The sequence below is a fragment of the Balearica regulorum genome, chromosome Z (assembly GCF_011004875.1).
Source record: "Balearica regulorum gibbericeps isolate bBalReg1 chromosome Z, bBalReg1.pri, whole genome shotgun sequence".
NCBI lineage: Eukaryota > Metazoa > Chordata > Aves > Gruiformes > Gruidae > Balearica > Balearica regulorum.
The window spans coordinates 60088995-60114178 of record NC_046220.1 but is presented as its reverse complement, the minus strand read 5'-3'; the positions used below and the strand labels follow the sequence as shown (position 1 = coordinate 60114178).

General features: G+C 40.7%; 1 protein-coding gene across 3 annotated transcripts in view; it reads right to left on the bottom strand.

Annotated features, from left to right (window-relative positions):
• Window positions 1-25184, bottom strand: part of SV2C (synaptic vesicle glycoprotein 2C) — a 118692-nt gene that overhangs the window by 36512 nt on the left and 56996 nt on the right. For all 3 annotated transcript variants that reach the window (XM_075741185.1, XM_075741186.1, XM_075741184.1), the window contains one exon: window positions 20372-20523. In XM_075741185.1, coding sequence (XP_075597300.1) covers window positions 20372-20523 — 152 coding nt within the window. The remainder of the gene's footprint in view (window positions 1-20371; window positions 20524-25184) is intronic.

The window sequence follows — 25184 nt, the reverse complement described above, 5'->3', positions numbered from 1 at the left end:
GCAAAGAAATCCTAACTGAATACAGGCATGCCATTTTATGGCATGGTTAGCTAAACACTAACTATTCTTGACAACAATTTTTGTTAGTCATTCAGTAGGAATCAGCAGAATGAGACTCATGGCAGTGTCAGAAATTGTCAAAAGCCAAGTTTGCACAAAATTATGTCTTTTGATAGATCAAAGGAGGCAATAGATTTAAGAATATCCGTAAACTTAGGGGTGAAGGTGAAAGATAGGCAAGGAATTTATAGGAATTCGTAGACTTGATAGATTATTCTATTATTTTATAACTTTTAAAATTTCTGTTTTCCACACAACCTTTGGTCAGAACTCAGCTTTCTAGCCTCAATTTTTAATGTTTTAAGTTTCAAAAATTTCCAGTAACTAAGATGTGTGATTGCTATAAATTGCCACCCGGTGGCACTGCCACCACACTTAATACAAATAATAAGTTTACAAAATTTCTGCAGAAAGACTTCTACTGTTAAATGTTGTTGTTTTGTTGAGTATTTCCCAAATCTAAGCTAATCGAAGTTATAAGGAGAATTGTAAATATTTTGCAGCTGGCAGCACTGTTATACATTATTATTGCATTTATATTTAGTCTGCCTTGGCATTACAAATTTTAACTGTGAGTAACATCTAGGATTTGAGCCATTTATTTTAGTGATACAGATTAGAATAATGGTAAAACATCGCTAAAACAAAACAAAAAAGTCGTTCAGGGAAGTTATACAGCTGAGGAAGCTTGAGCCTTTTTACAAGAATGAGTGAAATATATCGTTTCCAACAAATGTTGAAATAAGGTTTTCAGAATTATTCTGTAATTGTATTAATGTGAAATTCCAGTAACACAAAGTAGATCACTTGTCTTTCCTGTGATTAGACTATCAATATCACATGGGAAAGGCAGTGATATTTTTAGCCTATATAGATAGTTAGATACTCTATAAACCCACTGGCTCAGCAGGGCAGCTGCTGGTAATTTCTGCAGAAGGAATCTGGAAATAAAATAGCTGAAGTGTGGCAGGCCATGAAGGAGGTACCTTTAAAAAAGTACCTGTAGAAGATACTTTAACTCTCATCTGCATCTATCTGGCTCTCTAGCTGATGCTATTCATCCCTGGGTGCCATGAGGATCAACAGTTCAGTGAAAGAAGAAAGTAATAGTGTTAAACAGATATATTTTACAAATACATTAAACTCAGACTTGGTCTGTTGACACTTAAAACTGTGTTTAAAAGGAACAAGACACATTTCTTCTCCTGCAGAGGAGTGGGTTGTCAACAACTGACACTCATCATTTCCCTGTGCTGGCATTGATCTTCATCTGAAGACCTATCAGGTCACCAATCACTCTGGTAACATTATCTGCCATTCAGACAAGCCCTAGGACAGCTGCAAGCAGAGCTGACCTCACATAGAAAATATTTTTTTCTCTAATACCATCAGACACAACACCTCTATCCAGTGCATGGCACTGTAGTCTGGGTGAGGTCTCCAGCTGTAGTACCTCTGAACAGTGACATTAATAATCCACTTTTTAAATGTTTCTAATACCTGTACCTGTAGTGCTGCCCAGTTTTATTTTTCATTGAGGAGGAAATTTGTATACCCCCATACTTCAGACAATGATATGGTATGATACGTGCCCAAAATTTGACATTTAGTAATGATATGTCAGCCTTTCACTTAACCTAACATGTACTCCATGCAGAATATAGAGCCTATAAGCTTGTTTCTTAGTGAAGGCCTATAGGTCTGATCAAAAAACCATAAAAAATAGTTTAAAATCAGAATACGTAGCAATGCTGGGGGGAAAAATAGACTAGGGAAGCTTGTAAGTCATTGTATGCATGGATTGCAATGGTCTGACTGAAACCTGACTTTCATATGGCTCTAAAGTATGGCTGTATAAAGACGCTATGACTCAGAGTAGCCAATACAGGCAAGAAGTTAATCTTTAAAATGGCAGAAGAGATGAACAGATGTAATCATATAAAAGAATTAAAGCAGCAGTTCTTAATAAGAGAACTGCAGGTACCCAACAGCCTGGTCATGTCTTCTGTTTAATCTTGGCAGATGCTAGAGGTGGCAAAGGATGTTTAATTAGTGGTCTGTTTATGGTTAGGAAATTAGGATCTCACTTGCCTTCCCAGCTAAACAAACATGAATACATGTAGCGACTCGAAGTAGGCTGTTGTTAGTACTGGGCCTAACAGGAATGGCATGTCTGCATCTTGACTTCAACAAAGGAAGCTATTCTTGCACTTCAATTTTCTTTACTGGGAAAGATACTGGGCAAACTAAATAAAACAGAGACATGAAAAGGCAAAATCGCTCACTAACAGTTCACATTTTATGAAGTCTTACAAGGCAGAAGAGAAGCTATACAGAACCAGAGATAAAGGACTTGCAAACTAAATTGACCATTATAAATTTTCTGCATAATTGTGCCAGATTCTCCCCTTCAGTGGACTATTCCAAAGATTGAATAGTTAAAACAAACAGTGGCAAAAGGCTAGAAGAGCTTTCACGAGAAGCATTTTCGGAATTGGTTTTGCCTCTTCTGCACTTGCTGTGTGACTGAGAAAGGTTATGATAGCAGGAGGATTCCTGTACGCTTCACGGAGCAGGACAAATTACCTTTTTACTCATGTAAAGCAGCGCCAAAACAAATAAATTCTAATGATTACCAGTATATACAAAAACATGTTAAAAAAAGAAAAAAGTTCTTGGGTAAGTGCACTTTGCAGGAAACGTTCTGGCTTGAATGGCAGCTGTTAAGAGTCACCTGACAGCAAACCAGCTGACAGGAAATGAAGATTCCTCTCCCTCTTAAGTTATTTATCTTACACTGAGTTGTACATGTTTGTTTATTCACTTTAGTTAGTCTCCAAGCCACCACTCTCCTTAACATCATCCAATTACATGGCCAGTTATTAGCAACCTGCAGTGGTTTTTTGTGCTTTTCTGTATATTTATATGCTGCACTCCTAACTATAAAACAGGAACAGTAATACTTACACAGGTTAAGTCTTAACTCAGTGCTGGAAGATCTCAGTAACACTGAGGAGGCATGAAAATAAGAGAAAAATCAGAGCCAAAATATACAGAGATTGGGAGAAGACTGTACTGTCCAAATCCATAAAGACAGACATTGACATGAAATGCAGAGCCATCACCCCATAAGAGGTGAGGGAAATGATAAACATCAGATTTTTACAAACTCTCTACATGTTTTTTTTGATATAACCTGCACCTCATTCATAAGAGAATTAGGGTTGTTCTCCAATACCTGCTTGGCCATGGGGAGGTGGTCAGCTGATGTGGGATCATCACACACAGCTTTTTGAGCCTTTCCTAGATTGATACATCGATTTAAACTATTCATTGCACCCACTGGTATGATACTGCATGAAAATAAGGGCTAAGAGAAAAGCATTCCACTTACAGGAGAGGAACAAAGGGTGTAACTGCTGAGAAGCATAGAATCATCGAATGGTTAGGGTTGGAAGGGACCTCTAGTATCACCTAATTCCAACCCCCCTGCCATGGGCAGGGACACCCTCCACTAGACCAGGTTGCCCAAAAGCCCCATCCAACCTGGCCTTGAACACTTCCAGGGAGGGGGCATCCACAGCTTCTCTGGGCAACCTGTTCCAGTGCCTCACCACCCTCATAATGAAGAATACTTCCCTAACATCTAATCTAAATCTACCTTCGTTTGGCTTAAACCCATTACCCCTTGTCCTGTCGCTCCATGCCCTTGTAAACAGTGCCTTTGCAGATTTGAGGATTGGAGACAACTCAGCAGTGCTCTAGCTTTGACCACTTAGAATTTTCCATTCTCAAACCACGGAGAAATAATAGAAAAGCATTTTGCTAGGATGTCATGCTGATGTAAATGTCTCCACCTGGCCACCACCAGGCAGGATACAATTTTGCACCTTAGCAATTCTGAATACAAATGCAATACAGCTACCCTATAGGGCTGGAAACCTACCAAATCCCAAAGCACTTCAACACAGAATGGCAATACCTTGACTTTGGTAACCATTCAGAGTTTCATCTCTATCCTGAGTCATTTTGCCATACTTCAGACACTTATTACCAGGAATCAAACCTGATTAACTTCTACATGGCTTCACTCTGAATGCAAATATCATTATACTCCTTGGGAAGTAGGTATATCCTCACTCATTACAGTCCCTGGATAAAGAGCATAGATTTTGAAAATTTTCCGGGAGAAACCTGTAATTTTCTGCTTAAATCTTAAATCAGTATTTCTAAAACATTCTACTTTTGCATCCTCAAAATAGCATTCTTCCTCTCTACCTCATACTTTCTAAAATACAAATGAGTGCAAAAACTCTTTTAAAATATGTTAATTGTGTATTTCTGAAATTTAAAATAAGAAACGCCAGATTATGATTTAAATTAAGTAACCAAATATGCATTTTCCAGGCTAGAATGTTCTACACTTCCCTTATATGCACTTCCCTTATGTGCACTGATGACCCTTACACAGAGATAACTGCCCAAGACTACTAGAAATTAATGTAGATGGACACAGGCCAAATTTTGTCCAGGGTTCAGATGCAAAACTTGAAAAGAGCTGTGATTCGTAATCAAAAGCTCAAATGTTTAATTTGTGGAAGGCAGTAGTGAGATTGGCTGCGTGAGGTGTGACCAGATAATGATCTGCTCAGCCTGGTGGCAGAACTCCGTGAGGAAGTGGAGAGGTTAAGGAGCATCAGAGAGGCTGAGAGAGAGATAGACTGGTGGAGCCAAGCTCTGCCCTCCCTGAGACAGAAACAGGGACAGCTAACAGACCAAAGCCAAAGTGAAGGGGACCCTGTACGCTCCCCTTGCCAGGCAGAAAGCAGCAGCCTCAAAGAGGGGAGTGGCAGGCGAACCTTCTCCTCACCCACCTCACCTTCCCATGTACCCCTGTGCAACAGGTACAAGGCTCTGGCTGTGGAAGGCCACTCGAGCGAGGATGTGGATGACAGTCAAGCTACACCAGAGGTAGCACCTAGACCACAAAGGCCCATGCCTTGGGTCATGATCACCCCCATGAAGAAGAAAAGGAAGGTTATAGTTGTAGGGGACTCCCATCTGAAGGGTACAGAGGGCCCGATATGCAGGGCAGACCCTCCTCTCAGAGAAGTCTGCTGCCTCCCCGGGGCCCATGTCAAGGACATCGCTAGGAAACTCCCCAGCCTGGTACGCCCCTCTGACTATTACCCACTGCTGCTCCTCCATGTGGGTGGGGATGAAGCAGAGACACATACCACGAAAGCGATCAAAAGGGACTTCAGGCTCTTGGGACAGTCACTGAAGGATTCGGGAGTGCAGGTAATATTCTCCTCCCTCCTTCCAGTTGAGGGCAGCAATGTTGGGAGGAACGAGCAGACACAGTCCATAAATGCATGGCTCCGTGGCTGGTGCCAGTGCCACAACTCTGGGTTCTTTGACAATGGGACGGCCTACATGGCACCAGGCCTGATGAACCCTGATGGGATTCATCTCTCCCAAAGGGGGAAGAGGATCTTTGCCCAGAAACTAGTGGGGCTCATTGACAGAGCTTTAAACTAGGCTTGAAGGGGGAGGGGGATAACATCAGGCTTGCCAGTGACGCGTTGTGGGATGACGTGCCCAGGTTGGAGGGATGGGGTGCTGGTGAGGGCCCTCAGCCTACTGCTCAGAGTCGTGCTGGACACACTACAGCACGCTCGAAGCCTAGAGGAGACGAGCCGGGGGCTCCGGATGCAACAGGAACCAACGGGGTAATACTGGGAAGATACATCAAAAGAATCCCAGCCACCCCAGCCAATAAGCCAGCCTCATTGGGGGCACAACTGAAATGCCTCTACGTGAACGCGCGGAGCGTGGGGAATAAACAAGAGGAGCTGGAGATGTGTGTGCGCCTGCAAGGCTATGACCTTATTGGCATTACAGAGACGTGGTGGGATAGCTCCTATGACTGGAGTGTTGGGATGGAAGAATACAGGCTCTTTAGGAAGGACAGGCAGGGCAGATGAGGAGGGGGCATCGCCCTCTACGTCAATGACCAGCTGGAGTGCATGGAGCTCCACCTGGGGATGGAGGAGGAGCTGACCAAGAGCCTATGGGTCAGGATTAAAGGGAGCACTGGGGCAGGGGACATCATAGCGGGCGTCTGCTACAGGCCACCTGACCAGGGGGACCAAGCAGATGAAGGCCTCTATAGGCAGGTAGGAGCAGCCTCATGCTCACAAGCCCTGGTCCTCATGGGGGACTTCAACCACCCCAACATCTGTTGGAGAGACAATGCAGCAGAGCACAAACAATCCAGGAAGTTCCTGGAATGTGTTGATGACAACTTGATCCCCCGAGTGATAGAAGAGCCCATGAGGAGAGGTGCCATGCTGAACCTTATTCTCACCAACAAGGAGCACCTGGTAGGGGACATCAAGCTCAAGGGCAGCCTTGGCTGCAGTGACCACAAATGAGGGGCCCAAGACATCTGGCTAATATTCAAGGGTCACCTCCTCCAAGCTCAGGAGCGGTGCATCCCAACAAAGAGGAAGTTAAGCAAAACCACCAAGAGGCCCACATGGATGAACAAGGAGCTCCTGGGCAAAGTCAAACAATAAAAGGAAGCCTACAGAGGGTGAAAGCAAGGGCAGGTAGCCTGGGAGGAATACAGAGAAACTGTCTGAGCAGCCAGGGATCAGGTTAGGAAAGCCAAAGCCCTGATAGAAATTAGTCTGGCCAGGGATGTCAAGGACAACAAGAAAAGCTTCTATAGGTGTGTTAGTGAGAAAAGGAGGATGAGGGAAAACGTGGGTCCCCTCTGGAATAAAACAGGTGACCTGGTAACCCAGGATATGGAGAAGGCTGAGGTACTCAATGACTTCTTTGCCTCAGTCTTCACTGGTAAGTGCTTGAGCCACACTGCCCAGGTCACAGAAGGCAAAGGCAGGGACTGGGAGAATGAAGAACAACCCACTGTAGAAAAAGATCAGGTTCAAGAATATCTAAGGAACCTGAAGGTGCACAAGTCTATGGGACCTGATGAGTTGCATCTGTGGGTCTTGAGGGAACTGGCAGATGAAGTGGCCAGGCCACTCGCCATCATATTTGAGAAGTCCTGGCAGTCTGGCTAGAAAAGGGGAAACAAACCCCCCATTTTTAAGAAGGGAAAAAAGGAAGACCCAGGGAACTACAGGCTGGTCAGTCTCACCTCCATGCCTGGCAAGATCATGGAGCAGATCCTTCTGGAGAGTATGCTCCAGCACATGGAAAATAAAGAGGTGATTGGTGACAGCCAACATGGCTTCACTAAGGGCAAATTGTGCCTGACAAACTTGGTGGCCTTCTGTGATGGGGTTACAGCCTCTGTGGATAAGGGGAGGGCAACTGATGCCATTTATCTGGACTTGTGCAAGGCATTTGACACTGTCCTGCACAACATCCTTGTGTCTAAATTGGAGAGGCATGGATTTGATGGATGGACCACTCAGTGGATAAGGAATTGGCTGGATGGTCGCACTCAAAGAGTTGTGGTCAACGGCTCAATGTCCAAGTGGAGAACGGTGACGAGTGGTGTTCCTCAGGGGTCAGTACTGGGACCAGCACTGTTTAACATCTTTGTCGGCAACAGGGACAGTGGGATCGAGTGCACCCTCAGCAAGTTTGCCGACGACACCAAGCTGTGTGGTGTGGTCGACACGCTGGAGGGAAGGGATGCCATCCAGAGGGACCTTGAGAGGCTGGAGAGGTGGGACCGTGTGAACCACATGAAGTTCAACAAAGCCAAGTGCAAGGTCCTGCACGTGGGTTGGTGCAATCCCAAGCACAACTACAGGCTGGGCGAGGAATGGATTGAAAGCAGCCCTGAGGAGAAGGACTTAGGGGTATTGATTGATGAGAAGCTCAACATGAGCTGGCAGTGTGCGCTTGCAGCCCAGAAAGACAACCGTGTCCTGGGCTGCATCAAAAGAGGTGTGACCAGCAGGTCGAGGGAGGTGATTCTGCCCCTTTACTCCGCTCTTGTGAGACCCCACCTGGAGTACTGTGTCCAGCTCTGGGGGCCCCAGTACAGGAGAGACATGGAGCTGTTGGGGCAAGTCCAGAGGAGGGCCACAAAGTTGATCAGAGGGCTGGAGCACCTCTCCTATGAGGACAGGCTGAGAGAGTTGGGGTTGTTCAGCCTGGAGAAGAGAAGGCTCCAGGGAGACCTTATAGCAGCCTTCCAGTACCTGAAGGGGGCCTACAGGAAAGATGGTGAGGGACTGTTTATCAGGGAGTGTAGTGACAGGACAAGGGGTAATGGGTTTAAGCTGAAGGAGGGTCGATTTAGATTAAATGTTAGAAAGAAATTCTTCCCTGTGAGGGTGGTGAGACACTGGAACAGGTTGCCCAGAGAGGTTGTGGATGCCCCATCCCTGGAAGTGTTCAAGGCCAGGTTGGATGAGGCTGTGGGCAACGTGGTCTAGTGGAGGGTGTCCCTGCCCATGGCAGGGGGGTTGGAACTAGGCAATCTTTAAGCTCCCTTCCAACCCAAATCATTCTATGATTCTATGATTCTATGATTCCCTATAAATGGCTGCTTTTGTCACATTTCTGCATCTATTCTGGATTCAGAATATTTTACGCTTTCAGTTAACGATCTGATATAGATCTACATCTACTTGTAAGTAGACATATTAGGACTCATGGCATCCTCCTTGGTCCTGTGGAAACCAACGCTTGCTGTAAATTCTTGAATGTAAGATTCTTTTATACATACACTTAAAATCTTCCCAATGCCCTTAGTAAGACTATGGAGTCAGAAAAAAATCAGAAGTAGTGCTGGGATGCAACAGGTCAGTGGTTTGCGACCTTCCTGAATTTAATGACCATTAAACTTTTTCAAATTGGTGTGTAGAGTCCTACATGGCTAAGTAAGGCCTATGGATGAAAGATTTATTTGTCTTAATTATTTTTATAGGTGTATAGCCTAGAAGCATTTTATGAAATCCCCGCTACTGAAAACCACAGCAGTAGCTGGCAGCATCTGAAAAGAAAATTTAATCAAAGAATGGTCTAGGAATTTTCTTAGTTTATCAACCAGATAAAAAGTGAGCATAAAAATTAAAATGTATTTTTCCAATATGAGTAAGATCTATTCACTAATTACACTGAATTTACATTATACTCCAAAGTTGAATGGAGACTGAAGAACTGGAAAGACAATCTTCTAATTACTCACATATTAAAAAACCCAACACAGAATAGGCCACCAAGGGTTAATATTTAGCTGATACCATTGAAAATCTCATTACAAGCACTGTGGCACATAATTGATCTGACTGTTTGGCTGACTGAGTCAGCGGCCCCAGAGATTTATGTACTCATGCAGTTTTGCAAAGTCCTCACTTGGGTCTGGCTCTGTGCAGCTGTTCAGTGAAGGCACTTCACAATCTGCAAAACAAAGAGGTAAAATCTGCTGGCCATAACTTACAGGCTCATCAGTCTAAGAAGAAAAGGCCATGTTGTGCTTTCCAGAGATGACAGATCAAGCAGATGCAACTAATATAAAAAAAAGTGGGGGCGAGCACATGTTAAAAGATGCTGTCAGAGCTTAAAAATATCATGGCCAGTGTCGACATTGTAACTGTGCAATCTAATGTCACTAAAATGTGCTTCAAATGTTGTTTGTATGACCTTAGTTTTGATTTTTTGTTAAGCTTTCTACCTGTAGTCTCCTATGTGTTCTTAGTGGTATCCACTACTTTATTTTACTACACCTAGTTAAGAATTGAAAAATGGTTTGGGTATGAAGTTTGAAACATCTGTTTGGACAGTGCTAAAGAGTACAATAAGAGTAAATCATCAACAGCAGACAAAATCCACTTTTATAAGTAGACAATGTAAAATTGCCAAAAGCTCTTTGCAATACTCATTATGAACCAAGTCTGAAAGAAAACACTTGTCTGCAACAAAATCTGATGATATTGTTGTCCTACCAATATGCAAAACACAGATACGATATCTACATATTTTTGTGTGGTGCCCTCCTCAGCCTGCCCATACCTCTGAGCTCAAAAATTGTGTTATATTTGGTGTGACAAGTTGCTGTAGACACTACAAACAGCAGCTGTTAAATGTGGAACCTAATTGAAAATGTAAATGTTCCTGTCCTGATCTGGGACTTCCAGTGATTTATGTGCATCGGGACTAAGGATATTTAAATGATGGGCTCAGAGTGAAGAAGAAAAGAGAAGCAATTAATCAAAAAAGACAATCAGAAAAAGGCATGATAAAACACTGCAGTTTATGAAAACTGGGCCTTCTTATCTAGCCTAAGTTACAAACAAAACAATCATTGAAATGCTAGAACATTTTTTGAAGAATACAGAGAGGATGCATGTTTTACCAGTGATCTGTGTTTTACCTTTCACATGCTGCTGCAGTGTAACTACAAAACATCTATGCAATTCAAGAAATACTTTCAAAATTTAACTTTATTATATTTTATTTGTTTAAAAGTTGTTACAAGAAAAATCTCTTTTTAATGAGCATTTCTTTGCTATGTTGATTTAAGTATAATTTCATTTTTTGCTATTTAATTTACCTCTTATTATATTTTTTATTTATTTATTTTAAACAAAAAGGAGCAATAACCTGTCACTAAGAGAGAGAGACAGATAGACCAAACAGGCACTTTGTGTGATCTAATAATTAGACCAGAAGTGCATTCTAAGAATTACCTTCTATTCTAACAGCAGCCAATTAAACAAACCTGGTCAGTTGAATATGTGGACCTTTTCTGTGCATACTGTAAACCATGAGTCAGAAGTCTTGAATTCAAACTTTGGTCAAACACTTCCAACACAAGTATTATTTGCACTCACAATTCAAGTACTAATGATCCTTAGTTATAATCTATCATCATAGCTATCCAAAGGGTGGCAGAGGGGGAAGCAGGATTTGCCCACGGAGAGGCAGTCACAGTGTTTGAAATATAATTATCAAAGGGAACAAGGAAAATACCATTTATTAAATAAACAGAGCATTATATTATATTTTTCCTTTTATAAAGCTTCGTGACTTCCTTAGAGTCTAGAGTACCCAGATATCATGAAGGAATCAGATGCTTATATTGAAATACATGAGGTTTCTGTGGGAAAATAAAACAATCTGAAAGCCTTACCTTGATTCCTCACTTTTTTATTATATGGCAATGCTACCTTCAGGAAAAAACTGGGGGGGAGGGGGAGGGGGAACAACAGGGATGGGACGGGACAAAACTTTCAATGCCACAAAACAAATAGGAAACAGGATAATACAGGCTCAAACAGCAAGAAAGGAAAAGAGAGTGGTAGAAAACAGCATCTCCTCACCTCAGCCAGCATCAAAGCTGAGGAGACCAGGGACTGAAACCTCAGCCCAGAGCCCTCACTGCCAAATCTTGTTGTTTCTCTTTGCTCATGTTATACTGTTTTCTGCTGGCATCTTTGGAAAGTGTAAAAATACAGCCATCTTGGGAATATTAAGCACTCAAACACTATAGGGGAGATAGATCGGGTTTTTCCCTGTGGAGTTGTACAGGTCCCTCCACTATAAACATGAGCAGAAAGAATACAGTCAGATGCTGTATTCAAATAGATGCAGATGAATAATTGAATATACCTTGATGGAATTACTTTCACTGAAGTAGGCATGATTTTCAAAAGTAATATTTAATATTTTTCTTTGAGGAAAATTAGAAACTTCCTGAAAAAGAAATGCAATGCCATTCTGCAATTGATTATTGATTTTTTTTTAAAGGCAACTGCACTGCAAATTGAAAAATGATATTCCAGTTGTTTATCCAATGCATAGACATAATATATTATTGAAGTGAAAAGAAATAGTTACTAAAAGGACAATCACTAACTTCTTCAGAGCAGACAGTTTTGTAAGCCAGACAAACAATATGGAAGTAGGGTTGACAAATTTCTACTGTCATACTGTGTTCCAGAGAAAATCAATATATTTATGCATCTGAATAATCATAGAGTAAGACTAGTGACGTCTTCTTTTGTCCATCTGTACAAACCACCTGAATTTTTCTTCTCCTATAGACCAATAACAAAACAAAAGTTTTTTGTCTTTTAACATTGAAAGTTTAAAGAAAGAAGAAATCTCATCAGATTAGCATCTTATTTGTGTCTGGAACTGAAAAGCAAGGGTTACACCTGACACTGCAGACATTTGTGATGTCCACTGGCCAGACTTCTCAGGCAGCTTCATTAACTTGGATGTAATTTTTCTTAATTTATACTGAAGGCCAATTCATTGTGTGAAACTGAGTTTTCATTAAAACTAAGGCTGAGGAGTTGCCATTGTTTCATTGCCATAAGAATGATTGACTATTACTATGGTTTCTGTGGAAAATTATGTTTATGGCATTAGACAGTGATGTTTATGGCATCAGTCTGTTCATCTGTCTGTCAGTTCCTCCACCAGTATCGTTTAAAGCCATTGACCTACTTCAGTCAAATCTGACAGGAAGAAATAGTCTCAAAGATAACCACATTCCTCAGAGCGTTGTGAAATGCACTGTCCAGGGGACAGAGGGGAGAGACCCCATCAGAGGACAGAGGAAAAGGCAGGAGAACCAGTCAGTGGTCCCTCAGGGATGCTGCGGCCAGCACAGGGGCTGGGGCCGTGCCGTGGCCACACCATGCACCGGCTCTGGCACCGGTCAGAGGCCAAAACGTGTTGCCTCCTCCCTGACAGCAGCTAGACCAGAGCAGGGCTGTAATGCAGCAGGGAGCATGGTGAGGGTAAGGGGAGCTGGCTGTTTCTTATTGCACGGTGCTGGAGACAAGAAAGGGCAACCATAGAGACTACAGCAGAAAGGGATCTGGAAAAAGCGAGGGGAAATTTGAAGTACTGCCATGGTGCCTTGCAAGCGATATAGGGGAAGAGAGGAGAGAAAGGGGTTAGCTAAGATCACAGGGACGTTGACAGAAACCCCTAGGAAACTGGGCCTCATAACTTCTCTGCTCACAAAACAATTTGCTAGTTTTTTTACTGAATCTCTCAACAAACAAATTTTCTCTTTCACAGTCAAACTAAAGAGCCCAGGAGAAGGCTATATTTGAAGCTCACTAATGAGCATCTTTAGTGCTCATTAAGTAGATGTGCTAAAAGCTACTTAAGCTTCTAATACTTGCAAATACAAACATTTAAATGACCATATCAAACCCTGCATTAGGGCACAGAAAATAGCAAACTGATAAACAAAGTTATTTGTTTTGCTTTCCTAGCTGGATTTGTATAAGCAGCTGCTCAAAATTCTGCTGTGTTCTGTCATTCTTGTTGTTCCTAAAAATAAAGATTTTTTTTTTTAAGTATATACATTCAGTATAATCTAATTTCATAGGATTATTTCAAATGAAGAACAATTAATGATCAATAGGAGTTGATAAGTTAACATTAAAATTGCTTCGTACCCACTTTAATTAACTTGGATGTAAAAAGTATAGATATAGCTTCAGCCTGCAGAATACCAGATTAATGGAAGTGCACTAAGTATGGGGGCAAGCAAAGCATATTGGGCATCATTTTGCCTCTTAGTGGAATGCAAAACAGATCAACAGATGTTGCATTATGTAGTAGATGCCTTTATGTATGATCTATTTCATTTGTTCAGCGTGACACAGTCTCATAGCAAATGCAGATTCAACCTTAACAAAACTCCAACTTCTCTTTTTAAATCTCCAACAGTATTTTGCACTGGTTAAGTTATCCATGGATTCTGAAGACAGAAGATGTATCAGAAATGTGATAGTATGGAGAAGGCAAAATTGAAGATCTGCTCTTGGTTTTAAAATTTTGATCAAACATATCATCAAAAAAAAAAAAAAGAAATATATTGATTTAAAATTCTACAGATTTATTAGTGCATTAATGGGCTTTTTACAATTGAGAAAAGACACATGCAGTTCTTCCCCAGGCCATCTTCTTTGGCATCTCTCTTTGTTCTGGACGACTAATAAAATTCAGAGATCTTCTGCAAAGAACAGAAGCTACTGTGTAATAGAAAATGGAGCCTTGGGCTCAGCTTTTTCTAAAACAGCTGCTGCCACAGCTTGGATTTGTTCTGAACCACCATGAAAAGGCAGACTATTAGGGAAAGGTTTGAGAAAAATAAGAAAAATATTAGGTTTTTAAATTGAGAGTCCAGCGTTTTCGAGATTAGAGAAGGATCAAATTTTCATTTCTCTTTCTACCAGTGAAGGGTTATTCAGCAGAGAAACATTCTGTCTTCCTTATGGAGCTACCAGCTCGCATAAGTTGATAGGCATTTTCCTACATGTGCTGGGAAGGTCCAAAGCTGCTCCTTTTCTCTTTGTTTTGTTGTTTTGGGGTTTTGGTTTTGGTTTTGTTTGGTTTTGGTTTTGTTTTTTTTTTTCCTTCTAATTTCTGAAGTTCTCTCTTCCTTTTGTCTTTGTTTTCTTCATTTACTCTTTTCTAGCCTAACCCAGCACTGTCTGGAGCAACAGTATCTGTTTAATAGTAGCCCGAGAACAGGAGTGGGTGGGACCAGTGCATCCACTTGTTCCAAATCAGAATCTACAATGGCCCCTAAAATACTCTCAAAATATGTTCTTAAAGACAGTGACTGAGATTTCACTACTTCCATAGCAGCTTTATTCAGATGCTTAACTAACACAACATTAGAAAGTCTTTTTCATTATCTATGCTACCTCCCCTTTACAGAAATTTCAGCTTGTCACCTTTTGTCTTATTGTCAGTAAGCAGTTTATTCCTTTTCCCTTTGCACCTAATCATGTTTTTCTCTTATTTGCCTTCTGCAAGATTAAAGAAGACATCACTGATGCACCTCTTGCATGTCTAAATCATTGATGGGATCCTATTTCAGCATGTTCCAGCTTCAAACAAGGAAACCAAACAGCCATCACGTATCTGTTTTTCCTATTTCCAACTCACATTAATCACATGCTGATGTACAAGGAACTGCAGTAAATCATCTCTGTAGATATGACTACTGAGTATGGTTTCTTTCCCTGGTTGTTTTGGGCACAGTCACCGTGGTGATGCAGCAATATGAAATCAGTCAAGTGTGGCTCTTTTTTATTATAAATCATGTAAGCGCATCCCAGTCTTTTGACTGGATGGGTGCACTGCATCAGAGATAGTCAAATTCCTGTCTGGGGACTACAGCAAAGGAAAGGTGGAAGAAGGAACTTGGTGATCCTTTCCCTAAGATGTAATCATGATTTATAATACATTTATAAGCTGCTGGGCACCTCGTTGCCGAGAAAATGCTGGGACCAGCTGATAGAATAGCCATGAGTGAAATTAAGCTCTTTCTCTGATGCTCAGACCTGCCTCTAATACACATTTCAGAATTTAGAAGCACTACAAGAAATATTTGAAATGCGATGATATCTGTAAAAGTAACAGCCATTTATTTACAGCATCACTATCAACTTTGACACTTTGAAGCTTATACATTTGAGCAAATTGTGTCTAAAGACACTTTACAGATATTAATCTGTGCAATCTCAACAAAGTAATTAATAGTGGGGGTTTTTACAGAAAAGTGATATAGAGGTTAAGACCTTAATTTTTCAAAGTAGTCAAGAATTTTCTATACTTATCCAGGTATAATCCTGACCTAGACTTTGAGATACCCAAGTTCATGGGTTATTGTTGAAAAAAAAGTAGCCTATACAAGCTGCTAGCAAAAAATCTGGCTTCTACTCCTTCATCTTAGTAAGAAAGCCATTTGTTAACCTTATAAATAAAAACAAACAGAAAAAGCTCCACTTTTCCCTTATATTGTCTAAAACGTATACTATGTAACGTTTATGTACTGGGGAACAATTGTTTCATGGCATTAATCTTGGAATAAGCATCATCACAGAAGAGTGCAACCTTTTGACTCTGCTTTGCTAATGCAATAAACTCCTGTCTCCTCATAATGGGAAGAGACCAGCAGGCTAGACTGAAATCTCTGCACATCCACACTTGCAGCTGCCACCGCTCAGAAGGATCCAGTTCTGTTCATCAGAAGTGCTGGAAGATGGATGTCTCCTAAGATCCTTCTGCTTTTATTGCTAATCAAGTACTCCTGTGCCCTATAACCCCACTGATGATATATAGCATAGGCATAAGATTTTGTATCCCAATAATGCTGCTGCCATGTGCCACTGAGAAATCCTTTAGACCAACAAAATAAAAGATAGAATAAGGTAGTTTAAAGTCATTGCCACTGAACAGTTCTAGTCCATCTCAGTTTAGTTTCTTACAGGCTGAGAGATTGATTAACTCCTCCATTAGCACTGATGGGTGCTGTACATGCTGTGAGTTGCACAGTGAGGCAGTAGCTCTCCATCTCTTCGTCTGCACAGCTGCTGCATGCAGGTCTGCTTACCTTCTCGCCTATTTTACTACAGTATGGTTCACAATGATTTCATACAAAAGGGGATATTATCGCAATTTTGAAGGTCTGCTTACCTTTTTTATCTCCAAGTGGATGACACAAGAACAGAGAAAACATGACAACAGAAAATACTACAGAAACTACTCTCCCCTGGTAAATTCCAGAATTGTGGGGTTAGAGTGTGGGGAAGGCTTCAGATTTCAAATGCAGCTTATGCTGTAGCAGCCTGGATACCTGCAGCATCCTGTTCTCTGCCTTGCACTTTAATTTATTTTTGGCTATGTAGTCTCCTTCTTGTTCAGGAATAAGATTTACAAATCAATATTTGGTTGTCACTAAGCAAAACACTCTAGGGAATATTTCAAATTTCTAAAGGTTTTTCTGTAGTTTATGAGGCCAGAAAAGGCTTGTATACACTATATATGCAAAACATAAAACTACATAGAATACCAAAACCAATAGCTTAAATACACTGAAATCCTTATCCAGTTTCCTCTGATTTTTAGTTTGAAGACATGGTACAATAAAAATTGTACCGATTTTTAAGATAATACATATGTATGGCAGGCTATATGGTTTTTTTTGTAGAACTGATAATTTTATAACTTTTTAAATTACTTTTATTTTTATTAAAAAGATAAAATGGCTAGAACGACTTGCATCATTCTTTTTGCAAGACTAACGCATAAACTTGGTGTAACAAAATCGTAATATATCACTGGATTAAAATATATTAATGGATTTTAAACTGATAAGTAAATTCTCACCCTTAGGATTTGTCATTATTTGAAAAATGAACCTTTTAAAGAATATTATAATACACAATTGATGCATTTGGCAGTTTTTGAACTTATCTACCTTGAAACATGACGCTAAATTTAAAGTTGCACTTGCAAAATTATTTATAAAATGGTAATTATCCTTCCTATCCAGCCTGATCTAAGTAGTGCATAAAGCAATTTCTTTGTAGCAGCCTAATCTGGGACTTTGTTAATTGGCAGCAATTAGAAGCATTTCTCTGCAGATGTTTCTTATAATAGCTTCTCCATGACCTGAACTCCTCTTTTGGAGACCCTGAATAATTCTACATCCATTTTCAATTTTTAGTCAACAGCTATGGAATTCAAGAAGCCCTGAGACAGAGATGCTTGTCTTCCAGATTATATTAGCCTTTCCATATGTGGTCACTGCACCACTACATCATGATGATTCCTCTCTTAACAATAGGCTGATGCCAAGGCAACTGTTAGCTTCCCTTTATTTTGTGTTTCAGAATGTTACTCAGGTTTCAGACACTCCTATGCTGCTTGAACAGAAACAGAGATAAACTATTACATATAGAGAATGTAATTTTTGTTTTCTCACAGAAAGATAGAGTTAAATGTTCAGCTGGTAAACTTGTATAGGTAGCTCCACTGGCTCCCTTGGGCTAGATAATGCATACTGGCTGGGAATCTAGGACTTTTTAAAGTGCCTTATATAAGAAGCAGTACAAATGAAAGGAATAAATTTGTAAAAGATGGAGAAAAAAAAAATCTATGGAATTATTCTACTCTGTTGGCCTGGTATTTTTCTATTTATTTAAGAACAATTCCACTACACTCAATGACAGTTTATGGTTTTTCAACAGATGCAACTTCATTCACTACCATTGAGTAACTTCTGAATTCAGCTGGGAAAAATCATCTCTGTTTACTCCTCATGTGAGAAGCAGACAGCTCAGAAATCCCTATGCACTGTATAAATGAGGCTTAGAAGTTGATGGACTGCTTTGTTTATAATTATGTTTTTCTCCATGGTTAGTGGAAATGTGAATGATGAGAAGGACTGGATGTGATTTGGAGAAAAATCTGTATCTTTGCTTAATTCTGGCAAAATAATTCCATGGACACCATGTAGAAATGGTAAAAGAGAAAATACCACTACAAGAGCCTCCTCATGAATGCTCCTGATACACATGGTGCAGAGATCTGCTCTGGTATTCGCATGACCTGTAGTGTTTGCAGGAGGGTACAGCAACGCGTGACCACGCTCTCCCAAGTGCCAGAGCAGGGTTTGTCCCAGGAGCCCCCAGCAACGCCTGGGAGCTTGGCACAGCATCACCACAATGAAGCGGTTTGCCCCTGGTCCTGAGCTGGGGTGATTCCATGTTTGTGCTAGGAGCGGAGACACAGGTTTTAAATTTCACAATGTAACAAAGAAGTCTGATTTAAAGTGAAGTCGATTTTAAGACCTCATCAAAATCCACAAATAGATTCTGTTTAATTTTGCCAAAATGATGTGTAAACCCACTTCTTTTCCTGTGAGAAAGGATTATTTCTGTTGTTTATAGCTTGCTTTTTAGCCCTTCTTTTGGCTACTACAACTTTCCTAAGTACACTGCAAGGAGAGTGATTTTTATGGCTAACACTGAAGAATACTGTTTTCTAGAATTGGTTTCTACATTCTTTTGTCTTAAGTGATGTCATAAGTATTTTTGTGGAAGGACACACACACAAAAAAATCAGTGCAGCATGGCTTTTTGTTGCTGATATTCTTCCAATGCTAGAGAAAGAAAAAAAAATTTCCCTCTAGTGCCATTGCTTTATAAGGAAGTATGTTATTATTCATTGAGATATACTACCAAGTGACATTTTAAAAGCACCTCAGTAAAGGTTATTGAAGTTATTTATAAAATCTACAATGAAATTAGACAACCTATGTAAATCAGTCTGTCATAATGTTTGCATTTTCCACTGAAAGATAAAGAAAATAAAAATCTGTAGGAAAGCAAAAATTACTTCACATCCAGAGCAATTTACTAATTGGAAAAAGAAATTATCCACATTGTGTCTTGTCAGCAAAAATTCCTCTCTTTAATTCCAGCAATTCAAAGCCAAAAGGCAAGGTTGAAGACATAGATTCAGGTTGTGTGTACTGACCTTTAAAATTAATTTTAATGCAATAGTCTAGATATTTGATTAGTCTGCATGATGATAATTTATTTCTGGACATTACCACTTGGTAAATGTTCCAATCACTTTGGGCAAACCTTATGAAGTTGTCCTCTTTTCCACAGTACAACTGTGATAAACCTCATTGCTTGGCCAAAGCAAGCTGCTGTGGATGCCAGCTAACTCACAATGCTGCTTTACTTGTCTTGAGGAGTGCCAGGGAGAAGTGCTTGCAGAGGCTGATTTTTAAGAACCCCTGAGCAGTCTCAGCAACCCTGGAGACCCGTGAGCACTTAGCTCTTCTAAAAGGCAAGCCCAAGAGACGAAGAATCGAATCTGTACCTCCACATAATGTTTAACCATGTCAGGGCAGTAAAGAGCACTTTCACAAAGTAGCTTATATTGCATGTGTGTATAACTACAGCCATTGCAACATTTCCATCTCATCTGCCCTCATTCACCTCTACAGCATTTAAATGCACTCTGTTCAATTTCTCTGTTTCTACACCACTAAAAAGATCTACTAAGAACAAAACGTTCAGCACAGCTTTATGCTCAGAACTAACATTGCAAACATTAAGATAGTGCTTACTCTTCTTTCTCAAGAATGTACAATTGACATTTTATCTCTGTATCTAACAAACAAAGCGAGCATAAATTTGACATCCGGCAATTTACTTTTTTTTCTCTGATGCAAATATCCACATCACCTATTTTCTCCAGATTCAACAACAACATATTTTCATGTGTCCAGGTTTTCAGTAATTTAAAGCATCTGACTAAACATTGACATTGGCTAATTTTTGCACCTTTGAATATTTTTATTTTTGTTATTTGGGGTACAACTTAGTCTCATTAGTTCTACCAAAAGTAAACAATTTTCTTCATAACAGCGGGGTCAGTATTGTGAGAACAGACATGAAGTCTCCTCTTTGAATTATACTCCAGGAGCTTTACTCTCATAGTAGAAGAGCAACAAATCACAAGGAGGTGTTTTTCTTACCGTAATGAGGAATTATTGCCCAAGCCATTGCAGAAGCGTAGATGCCGCCAATCATCCAAAACATACAGAGCCAACTCAGGTGTTCGCCTCGTTTCTCTCGAGCAAGCACTTCCGAAAAATAGGAGAAGACTGTGGGCACAGCTCCACCGATCCTAAAAGGAGATACAGATCATGTATTAAGCAGGAGAGTAACAGCTAGTTGAAGTTTGAACAAGCCCATAGATGCAGTCATTGTAAATCTGAACTACCCGCAGCTTTTCTGGCAAGAGTGTTTTTTCTCAAATTGCACCATGTATTTCCATGGGGAATTCTTGTGGAAACTTTCACCAGTTTGGCCACAATTTTTGTCAAATATTTCCTTGAAAACTCTGTCTACCATTTGTTGCATTCAGTGTTTCAAGAGGATTGTTAGTTTGCCAGCTGCTGGAAGAGAAATCAGCACAAAGTGTTGACTTGCACCATTACAAAAATCCTGAAATCATGGCATTCTACTGACAAGTGTCAAAATACATTGCTTTTAACTGAAAATATTATTCTTTTCCCCAAAGAATAATAGATATTTCTCTAAGTCTTACCTGCCATGCTTTAGATAATCAAGTGACTAAATGCCAGTTATGTTACTAATATTTTATTTCACACATATTTAAAAAGGTGTTCTGTTCAGTTGCACTACATGTTTTGCTAAGGCCCTGCTGTTTTTTACTTAAGTTTTTCATGAAAAGCCTATGCATTCATATAATATTCGGGTTTTCATATGGTTAAAGTAAACACTGTGTGAAGGTTAGTTGGACAAAAAAGAGTTAAGTTTGGTTTTACGAAAATTAGAGTAACTCAAATTATATATAATTTTCAGTACCAGCTTCCAGATCATCTTTCCTGTCTCTCTCCCTTCACTACCAATGCAAGCTGTCAAATGTTCCACAACAGGACATGTCCTTGTGGATTTTATTTTTCCTGCTAAAGAAAATACCTGTGAAGCTTGAAAAGCTATTCTCACATACCAGATTACATACTTTAAAGCAGTATGGTTTGAATTTTTAACTGAATTTTAAAGATAAATGCATATTTATGCTGTCATCTGGGAGCTGCCAAACTGGGACCAAAAAGAAAGAAGCTTGAAACAGATTAAAGCAAATACTAAAAAAGGAAAACATGCACGTAGATATGGTATTTCACTCCTAAGAAAATTCAGTGCCATAGCAATACAGTTTATTTTAAGACATCTTTAGCTATAGTTACAAAATAGTGGATTGAGCTGTTATACTTGTTTAGGGGCCTGCTGTTTTGTTGCTTCCTTCTAGACAGCTCTTCATGAACTACCTCTGGTCAGCTCTTAGGTTTATAGTAAATGTTTCCTATAGTTGAGCCTGCTAGCTCTTACACTCTCTGCCAGTTCTGCAAAGGTTTATACCTCTGTGAATTCTTCTTAGATGTACAGCTAACAAAGGCTGTATGTAATTTCTTCTCATGGGTGAAAACACTAAAAGCCTTCACTAATGAACTGCCCTGTCACAGGCAATGGGAGACATTGTCCTTGGAGGTTCTCCTGGAAGCCCCGGGTGAGGAAGGGGTATGGACAAGGGTGGACTCACACAGCTCATTTTGCTGTGATGGGGAAGCCCTGGTGCCTCAGTGGCGCTATGGACTCGGGGCTCTCCAGTTCCCAAAGTATAAGCAGATTACAGCTATGATTTCTTACCCTCCAGGACTCAGGCACAGCTTTGAATTGCATTCCTACAATATTGCCCAAATACAGTACTCATGGATCTAATTAGAGTTCTTTTTCTACTGTTGAAAATTTACTAGCAGAACCAGAAACAAGGTGTTCTTCTTTCCTGCCTAAGCTGGAAAATGCTGATGAGGAGTAATAGATGCTCACTTTCAAGAAGACCTAAATTAATAGATTGTTCATGGCATGTAGGACAGTATCATTCATGCAATAACATCCAACCTAGAGAGAGTAATTTTTGGTAAGTCAGTGGGGTTTTTTTCCTCTGATTGCTTCTGCTCATTAAGAAAAGTATAGAGAGTGATAAGTAAATATACGTTTGGTAATTTTACTGTTCTTCTAAATTTACAATTTTCTTCATTTCATATTTTTTTCATGAAGTACAGAATCTTCTCTTTATAATGCAGTTACTATGGTAGTAAATATACTCTGAAACCATCTGTACTAGATAGCACAATTAATAATAAACCACATTTAACATTTTAATAGTATTCCTATTGCAAAATGCTTGAAAACATTCTCTATAAAGGGTTCATTTCAGGCAAATACAGTTCTTATACTTATGAAATTCAAGACTCAACATATGATCTCCTTGAAATTTCCCTTAAATCTCCTGGGCTGGAAATCTGATGAAGTGGAGTTTGTGAAGAGTTTCCAATAGGTGGAGTAAGTCATGCATCCATAGGTCATGCAAATGTTTGTGGGATGATAGTTTAGGAAATGGGTGGATGCTTCAAGTGGCAGGAACATACCCTATCTCAATATCAAAAAACAGATGTACATGTCTGTCAGGATGTACAGAGATCCTGACCAAAGACAGCAGAAAAGGCATCTCCTACTTGCCAGCATGAACTAACTGTACCATGGAGGATAGGAGGTTGATGCTTCTTTAGCAGCAGTTTGAAACTGATCCAGGTGCTTTGACTCATATACTATGTACTAAAGGTCCTCCAAGGCTTCAGAAGAAGTGTTGTCCATACCGACCAATTTAATAGGGCAATTTTTCTAACAAATAGACCTTTTAGATGTGTAAGAGGAATTTTGGAGCCAGCAAATCAAAATGTTTATTTAGGATATACAAATAAACAGAAAAAAATTAATCATCTTTTTGAAAAAAAACAGTTTTTCTGTTTCATCTCATGTGATTAAGTTGACATTTCCAGTGAGTACATCAACAGGCTAAGAAGAGCTTAAAAGTCCAGATACTATGTTCATATTGATTAAACAGCAAAAAAAACTTGTCTACTGTCTAAAGGAGAAATAAAGGATGTATTTTCATCATATAGACAACATCTGATATTTAGAGTTTTAGATGTCTGTTTCATAGCAACTGTATAGTAAAGTGTGTTGTGTACCTCTTCACACCTTGAATGTGTGAATGGAAAGCATACTTCTCAGCTGGTTGAATTCTTCCTTCCTTCTCAGATCAGTTGTCCCCAGGACATTCAGCCCCCTGAGCTGGGAGACAGGGACAGAGAGCAGAATAAACCTCCCATGGTCCAGGAGGAAGCAGTTAATGACCTACTACACCACCTGGACACTCACAAGTCTATGGGGCTGGATGGGATCCACCTGAGAATACTGAGGGAGCTGGCGGAGGAGCTTGCCAAGCCACTTTCCATTGTTTATCAACAGTCCTGGTTAACAGGGGAGGTCCCAGATGACTGGAGGCTTGCCAATGTGACACCCATCTACAAGAAGGGCTGGAAGGAGGATCTGGGGAATTACAGGCCTGTCAGCCTGACTTCGGTACTGGGGAATATTATGGAATGCACTCACCAGGCAGGTGCAGGACAACCGGGAGATCAGACCCAGCCAACATGGGTTCATGAAAGGCAGGTCCTGCTTGACCATCCTGATCTCCTTCTGTGACAAGGTGACCCATGGAGTGGATGGGGGAAAGGCTGTGGATGTTATCTACCTGGACTTCAGTAAAGCCTTTGATACTGCCTCCCACAGCATTCTCCTAGAGAAGCTGGCAGCTCATGGCTTAGACAGGTGCATTCTTCGCTGGGTAAAAAACTGGAAGGCCGAGCTGAGAGAGTTATGGTGAACCTAGTTAAATCCAGTTGGTGGCCAGTCACAAGTGGTATTCCCCAGAGCTGAGTCTTGGAGCCAGTCTTATTTAATATCTTTATCAATGATCTGGATGAGGAGATTGAGTGCGCCCTCAGTAGGTTTGCACATGACACCAAATTGGGTGGGAGTGTCGATCTGCTAGAGGGTAGGAAGGGTCCACAGAGCAACCTAGACAGGCTGCATCAATAGGCCAAGGCCAACTGTATGAAGTCAACAGGCCTGAGTGCCAGGTCCTGCACTTGAGTCACAACAACCCCATGCAACGCTACAGGCCTGGGGAAGAGTGGCTGGGAAGCTGCCTGGCGGAAAAGGACCTGGGGGTGTTGGTCAACAGCCAGCTGAACATGTGCCAGCACTGTGCCCAGGTGGCCAAGAAGGCCAACAGCATCCTGGCTTGTGTCAGAAATGGTGTGGCCAGCAGGACCAGGGAAGTGATCGTCCCCCTGTACTCGGCACTGGTGAGGCGGCACCTCGAGTGCTGTGTTCAGTGTTGGGCCCCTCACTACAAGAAAGACATTGAGGTGCTGGAGCATGTCCAGAGAAGGGCAACGAAGCTGGTGAAGCATCTGGAGCACAAGTCTTATGAGGAGCCGCTGAGAGAACTGTGGTTGTTTAGTCTGCAGAAGAGGAGGCTGAGGGGAGACTTTCTTGTTCTCTACAACTACCTCAAAGGAGGTTGTAATGAGGTGGGTGTTTGTCTCTCACCACGTAAGAAGTGATAGGACAAGAGGACATGGTCTCAAGTGGTACCAGGGGAGGTTTAGATTAGATATTAGGAAAAATGTATTCACTGAAGGAGTGATCAGGCATTGGAACAGGCTGCCCAGAGAGGTGGTGGAGTCACCATCCCTGGAGGTATTTAAAAGATGTGTAGTGGTGGTGCTTGGGGACATGGTTTAGTGGTGGACTTGGCAGTGTTAGGTTAACAGTTGGACTTAATGATCTTAAAGGTCCTTTCCAAATTAAATGATTCTATGATTCTATACTTTATCTTTTGTTTGTTTT